The 7,389-nt window shown below is 52.8% G+C and overlaps 2 protein-coding genes across 2 annotated transcripts; both read left to right on the top strand.

The window, feature by feature from the left end:
• The first annotated feature begins 3,864 nt into the window (after window positions 1–3,864).
• On the top strand, window positions 3,865–5,041 carry DICSQDRAFT_134982 (uncharacterized protein). The gene is made up of 5 exons (XM_007364018.1): window positions 3,865–4,002; window positions 4,068–4,595; window positions 4,654–4,797; window positions 4,863–4,943; window positions 5,011–5,041. The coding sequence occupies exon 2, from the start codon at window positions 4,068–4,070 to the stop codon at window positions 4,338–4,340; it is 273 nt and encodes a 90-aa protein (XP_007364080.1). The 5' UTR covers window positions 3,865–4,002; the 3' UTR covers window positions 4,341–4,595; window positions 4,654–4,797; window positions 4,863–4,943; window positions 5,011–5,041.
• Window positions 5,042–5,306: 265 nt separating this feature from the next.
• DICSQDRAFT_179472 (cytochrome P450) lies at window positions 5,307–7,344 on the top strand (the record flags this gene model as incomplete). The annotated part of the gene is made up of 9 exons (XM_007364017.1): window positions 5,307–5,585; window positions 5,644–5,773; window positions 5,836–6,024; window positions 6,092–6,356; window positions 6,411–6,534; window positions 6,603–6,616; window positions 6,673–6,950; window positions 7,014–7,142; window positions 7,197–7,344. Exons 1-9 carry the CDS (start codon window positions 5,369–5,371, stop codon window positions 7,342–7,344), a joined length of 1,494 nt encoding a protein of 497 aa, XP_007364079.1. The 5' UTR covers window positions 5,307–5,368.
• Window positions 7,345–7,389: the final 45 nt, after the last annotated feature.

Below are 7,389 nucleotides of genomic sequence, written 5' to 3'. Positions count from 1 at the left end.
CCCTGCTTCACCATGGTCCGCACAAGAGCAGCTGTCAAAATTCACCAACCTAATATCGGGCTCATATAGAGCGCCGAAGACAGGCTATAATAGCAGTAACTGTCATTGTTTTGACTAGGCGGGCCTCGGTAGTAGCTGCTCTAATCCCTCAGGCCTCAAGTAGGATGACCTCAGATGTCTGATCACATTCCACGTCGATCATGGTAGCCATCCCAATACTCTAGAAAGAGAGAATCAAGCAGGCTGCCAAAAGGGTAGAGCCTCGAGACAAGTTACGACGTGCGCGTGAGCTCTGATAACAACCGCCCGGAGTTACTGGGAGGCATCCGAACGCATGCACTCGCCTGAGTAACTCGAGTTCTCTCGAGATTGAAAACCGAGATATTATTACTATATTTGGGCATGAAATGCCGGTAACTCTAACTCCAACTCTTTGCCGAACAGGCCCTCAACCATTTCTTAGGCGAAAGATCACATCCATCAGCAGCCTCACGGGCGCAAAGCGACAGTACGCTGAACCACAATCCGGCTGGCATGGCCCGTATGTGATCAATAAATATTTGGGAAAATGCCGAGACGGCTCTCGCTACATGGTTTGCCGCCTTATACAACAAAATACGACGCGTACTGATCACTGGAACAGATCAGGGTATAGGCTCAGGATCCAATACCTGACCACTTTTTCCCTACTGCGATTAGATTCACTGTGACGCAGGGTTGAACCTGAATGTCTTACCTGGGACTCCTCCCGTGCGATCCTGAACCCAATCTTCATGTGTTCACTGTGTTATCCTTGAGCGAGGGCTCTACTTTGTGGAGTTCCTGCCGTGCGGCTGGCGGGTCTCCCTGCGGTGGGGTACTGCCGGGTTCTCGGCCGTCGGCATCGACATGTCGACTTGCTGTGGCAAAGGATACCAGAGAACCGACCGTACGCTCGAAGACAAGGGAATCGGCGAGCGAGGACGCCCGGTCTTGAGCAGCACCCTGGGAGTCGAGATGGATAGTTCCCGCTATGAACTGTTTGCAGGTCCAGCATGAATCGCCAGATGAGGATCGAGGTCAGCCTGTAGGAGCGCTGTTTCAGTTTGATCTAGCAGTCCATAAAAGTTGCTACTCACGGCTCGGTGAAGAGTACAATATTGCTCTCAAACTGTGTTGACGGGTTCAATGCCTTGATAAGCACTCAGATCAGCAGATTGTCTTCATGGCATGGCTCAATGTAGAATTGCAGACGTGAGCATAAACGAGAGGTGTTAGACCTTCAGGATGAACAAGCATCTATGTAGATTCAATGTCACGTAATGCGATCACAGTTCCTTTGAAGAGAAGGCTCACATGAAGTAGATGGCTCCTGCAGCGCGATTTGACTGTCACTAGGCACTCTAATTATACAGATGTCAGACTCACCGTCTAGTAGTATCACACTGGCAAAGGTGGGCCTTGAGGTCATCGCAGTTCGTCGCCCGAGCGTAGCCCATTTTATGGAAATGAGGATGATATCTGCGGCAATCAGGGAGCCGCGAGAAGCGATCGTGACTGTAAGATGGACGGTGAGTGTCTCTGCCTCTGCAGCCACTCTGGCTTAGTGACATCTATACAAATCATTCAGTTCTGGCCGAAGCGTGCAGATAAATAGACGGTAGACATACGCATGTGACAACCTAGGTCCTATGGTGTCCATCACCGTGCATCCAGCCTCCGGAATACAGATGATCTGACAGAATCCCAAAACATCTACCTGGGCATGATGTTAATGGTCGCCCACAGTGCATTTGAAGATGATTTCGCACGTACCAAGTTAGTGCATATCGGTACGATGGACAACGAGAACACAATGCCGGAGATGAACATCTGTCTGCTCAGTGCATATGAGCGAAGTCCCGAGAAAGCTACGTCAATCGGTTGGCAGGTCAACAACCTGCTCATGTGCCCAGATTTCATGATTGATATAGACGTACCTGCCCATAGTAGGTACTTGGCCGTCTAGAGGCAGACGCAGGCTTTGCTCCCGGCCATACAGCTGCCAAGCCATCAGCGACACCCCATCCTCGCGAGCACAGTCGCACCTACTTTCAATGGATACGCTGAAAATGACATTGAGTAGGATAAATGGGGGTTATAACGTACTGAGGACTCTGTGCAAGGTACGAAGCCGTAGATGAACTCAAAGAGAGTAGACAGAAGCGCGACATATCTGTTCAGGAAGAACAGGACAGTTGCGCCGGTCCATTTTCCTCTCCAGAAGCATACTACTTCGTCTGTATAGATGACTAAGAAATCGTATAGGAATAGCACTGAGAAAAACGCCAGCTCATTGGTTCAGATGTCAAAATGTCCCTAATATCTAGATCGCTCACCTATCGCTACTATTGAGCAGGTGGTTGTTGATGAGCCTTCGTATAACACAGCATGAGCACTAGCTTCACATGAGTACTGACGAAGGAGAGAATCCGTACAGGCTGCTGTACTCGGAAACGAGCGCCGAATAAGGGCCCTGACTCCGCGACGACATGGAGCTGGTCAAGTATACTGGTGGCGTGAACTACCGCCGACTGGTTTTTACTGCAGTTGAGCGTCTCTCCGTTTTGATTCTCCACAGACTGCGGTAAGGCGTGCGCCCTCGGGGAAAACCCTCTGCTCCGCTCCAAGACTTCTGTCACTGGGACTCTCCCACGTTTTCCAGCGAGCTACGGCTGGTTCGTAAGAGGACTCGCCGCCACAGCAAACGTAGCCCGGAAGCGAATGATGCTGGTGGAACGATAGTCCTATGCCTCAAACGAATAATAGTCAACCAACCCAAGGGCCGAGCAGTGTCAGCGCAGCAGGTGCCGCGGCGCGACTGCGCGGACGGAAGTGGCTTCAACCAAGATTTGGACGTTAGTAGGTCACCGCACTACATGATATAGTCGCAAGATTTCCTTGCATCGACATCGCCAGCTGCTGAGACCCTCAGATCTCCGTGTGTGAGCCTCAAGCCACTTTTACTGTGTCGCTCTCCTACCCTCCATCCAGTAGTGTACCGGCTCAACGTTGCCGTCAATCGTCTGCCATGTGGCTTCTTCCTGGCGGATTTGGCTTGGCTGCGCACATCGGGCTGATCTCCTTGGGGAAGAAGCTATTGGCGAAATTTCTCAAACTGCATCATGCTTCAATATGTGTCACGGATGTTCGGGCGATGGTGGCTGCTATAATGCATGACCCCAAGATTGCACGAGTCGCCGAAACTAGTCTCGTTCCCATCCGTTCTGGCGCTTACACACAGTACTACAGCCCTCTCTCCCCCGGCGCTCGTTTCCCCCTCTTCAGATCCATTCACGATCCTTTCCATCAATCCTTCCTTCCTAATCCGTACCCCTCCCTCCCAGGGCTTGCTGAGCGTAGCGAAGCATCGAGTGCCGGGGCAGAGAGGGCTGTGGAACGTCTGGAGCCGAGACTACGCCGAAACTTGAATCAGAGTAGCGCGCGTAGTGTTTGGCCATGTTACGCAACGGCCTCTGATCCTAACAAGATCAAATAGGTACAGAGCCCTCAGAGGGGGAGGAGAACAATCAAGTCATCGGTCCCATATAATACGAGCCTCTTGCTAGCAACATGCTAAGGCACAGTGCTCCGCGATTCGCCACACAGTTCATACTCGGTCTGCGCTACAGGAAACGAGCTACGCAAACACCAAGAGCCGCACCTCGGAACGTGGATTGACTTAGGCCCTAGGAACGCGAGCAAGAAAGGCTCAATGCCCAACCAGTTCTCTCTCCGGTCAGCGGTGGCACAAGCGACCCAGCTCTACTAGCAGTGTGGTGCGCGTTACACTCTCGCATATGTTAGTAAGCTGCTTCTGAATCTTCCGTCCCTACTGACCATAGCCTGGAGTCCTATCTGTCAAACGAATAAAAATGGTTGCGCCCTGAAACCTAAATAGCCAGATTGAGACTGAGCTCTGTTAAGCTTCGTTCTCCGTGCGGCTACCATGAGAAGCCTTGCCCGGCCCGGAAGTGCTTCATCGTATGTGGCCTTCGGGGATTTGGGACACGTCGTGCGTGGCCATCTGACACGAACTGTCTCAGAAGATGGATAGACTGGGACAATCAGAGATCCCAGGATCACGGCTTCCGGTTGTATCCGCTCTCGCCAGTCCATTTAGTCCGCCCTGGAAAGATCTGCGATCTAGGCCATCGTCGCTCCCTGGTGATTCAACTGCCGCGAAGGCCTTTCCTCCGGCGCACCGACGCAGCGCCGTCCTCAGGAACATGAACGTTTCACGAAGGTTTTACGTGCTCCAAATCTTAGCACTTTGCTGCTTTCTGGCACTGCGCAGCGCGCCTCAGAAGGTTTGTTGTTAGACGTCGAACGAGTGCATGGATCCCAGGTGCGTCCTCGCGTAGCAAACTTACATGCATCCTCTTATGCATTCCGCATGCGCGTCCAATTCGCCTGAGACATTTTGGCAGCGCACTCAAAGGCGTGGTCACTGCACTCCTAGTGCGGTGTCTTGGCTGACTATTTTAGGGAGTCGACACGCCGCTGAGAACGATCCACCTCGTTGTGAAACGGCCTAGTCGATTCTAAACTCTAAACGAAGGCCCGCCGGCGGACAGGTCTAGTACCCTCTCAGCTGTTCGGGAGCAGGCTGAATTTGATCGACGTTCTCTCTAGTTTGCAGGACACCAGCATGGCTTTGTGCTGTGATGAATATGGATTAAAGCGTCTTTCCATCTGTCCTTTGCTCTGAGATCGCTACGCTCCTCGGTTCTTAGCAATCCGTCAACTGGTCGATCGGTCGTACCATGAGAGCAACCGGTGAGTCTACTCACGATCAGCCAACCCAGACGGTCGCATGATACGTGCCTCTCAATATGGTACAGGTCATCTCGTCATTGGGATGAACGTGGTACTGGTTGTACATATTCACAACCTGGTGTCCCGTCCTTCCAGCAATGCAACATGCTAGTCAGCTGAGTTCATTTCTATAGCAGCCTTGCTCACCTCACAAGTACCGATCCAATCATCTAGAATCTTCTTGTTTACCTACCTGGAACCCTGTGGCCCTGTCTCCAGCGTTATATTCTTGTGAACGCCTTAGCCAGCGTGTCGCCCCTGCCGGAGACGCCATGTGCGTTGGAAGGCGCTCTACGTAGTACTGGGGTGAGCTATCACTTTGACTTCCGAGCTTCCTTGCCCTGATTCACGTCATTGGTGGATCCTGTAGAGAGCGTGGCGGGAATTTGGGCGGCCTTTACCCTGATAGATCGTGCTTGGTGGCAATTGACAATCGCGATTTCCTCAGTGTTTACGCGAGCGTATACCAGGCGTCTCGCTGACAGTCATAAGAGCGGCGCCCGGGCAGGATCGAGCTCCACGCATCCGAGTCATGGCTTCTCTGTCCCCGTCTTCTCCTACTATCGCTGCTTGTGCATTTTTCACTCTCCTTGTCGTCCACTACATTCGGGCGACGAGCAACTGGAGAGCCCGCAGCCGCGGAAGACCTCTCCCTCCAGGCCCGAGACCTCTGCCCATTGTCGGCAATCTGTTCGATATCCCGAAGTCCACACCATGGGCCGGATACCGTGACCTATGTACGAAGTACGGTGCGTACGATGTCGGATAGTCTCATGGTCTGTGAAGTGCCTTATTGCAGATTGGCAGGTGACATCATCTTCTTCCGCACGCTCGGTCAGGCAATGGTTATCCTCGGCACCCCTCGGGCAGTATTCCAGCTTCTGGAGAAGCGGTCGGCGAATTATTCTGACCGGCCGCAATCCCCGATGTTTGATCTGTAGGTTCTCTCCTTCGTCATCGTTCGTGGCGTATCTTGACTGCGTCTATTGCGATCTGCAGGATTGGTTGGGAATGGGACTTTGGGTTCATGGCCTATGGACAGACCTGGCGGAAACATAGACGTCTCTTCTGGCAACATTTTCACCCAGGTGTCATCTCAAAATACCATGGCATCCAGGTGGATGTATCTCACCGGTTCCTGAGCAAGCTCTATACAAGCCCTGAGAGGCTCGAGGAACACATCAGACAGTATGTTGGACATCCGCCCTGTGAATGCCGAGCCTTTCCCGTCCTGACATCCCTTCGCTCTCCACAGTGCATTCGCTGCAAGCGTGCTGAAGACTGTGTATGGCGTCGACGTCGCCGAGCAGGGCGATAAAATCATTGAGGTCATCGATGCTGCCATGGAAGGCGTCGCCAAAGGTCTCACACCAGGGGCCTTCCTCGTGGAATACTTTCCCTTCTTGCGGCACATACCCGAATGGCTACCTGGCGCCGGCTTCCAGAAGAAGTTACGAAGATGGAGAGACGCATCCCATGAGATGGTGGACATTCCATTCGCCCAAGCTAAGGCCGCGATGGTAGGCTGTCTGACAGAAGGCTAATTAAGTTTCATTGATGAAAGCCACGAGCAGAAGCGTTGTGACCCGACGCCCTCGATTGTGGGCACTATCCTCGGGAATTTGGCTCACTTGGAAGACTCTGCGGCTACCGAGGAAGAACATCTCGCCAGAAACGTGGCAGCTATCTCCTACGCGGGTGGGTGTATTTGACCTCTGTGGAATGAGATGAGCGCATTGATCGAATCCTGGCTGCGGTTCACACAGGGGGAGCCGACACGGTGAGCACGATCAGTCGGTGAGAAGAACCTCAGCTGACTCTCAAGTTGTCCTCCAGACGATTTCCACGTTTCAAACTTTCTTCCTTGCCATGTCACTTCATTCCGAAGTAGTGGAGAAGGCACAGACGGAACTCATGACTGTAGTAGGTCCGAAACGGCTGCCCGACCATTCCGATCGCAGTGACCTCCCCTACGTGAACGCGATCGTCAAAGAGTGCCTCCGGTGGCAGAACGCGGTTCCGCTGTGCATCCCTCATGCCGTGTTGGAAGACGACGAGTACGACGGATACTTCATCCCCGCGGGTACGGTAGTCTTCCCGAACTCTTGGCAAGTGTTCCTGTCTTCGGACCTCTTCTACGAGGGGCTTCTATTGATGAAGTGTCTGTGACTGTGTAGGGCCATCCTTCATGACCCGGAGATGTACCCACAACCCGAGCGCTTCATTCCGGAGCGTTTCTTGAAGGAAGGGAAGCTCGATCCGGACATCAGGGACCCCGCAACGGTTGCATTTGGCTTCGGGAGAAGGTAGGCACCAAGCTTGTATAGCAGCATGACGGCATCTAATTCAACGCTCTTCAGGATTTGTCCAGGACGATACTTTGCGGAGGCAGCGTTGTTCATTCAGATCGCCCGCGTGCTGCATGTCTTTGACATAGGTCGCCCGCTCGACAAACACGGTGAGGTCATCTACATCGAGCCGAAAATGAAGGACGGCATTCTCTCGTAAGCCGAGACCCTGCTTTGCTCTATGAACGGTCTTCTGATGGATTTG

The sequence above is a fragment of the Dichomitus squalens genome, assembly GCF_000275845.1.
Source record: "Dichomitus squalens LYAD-421 SS1 unplaced genomic scaffold DICSQscaffold_7, whole genome shotgun sequence".
In the NCBI taxonomy this organism is placed as follows: domain Eukaryota; kingdom Fungi; phylum Basidiomycota; class Agaricomycetes; order Polyporales; family Polyporaceae; genus Dichomitus; species Dichomitus squalens.
Note: the sequence above shows the minus strand (reverse complement) of the source record. Positions and strands in the feature narration are given on the sequence as shown.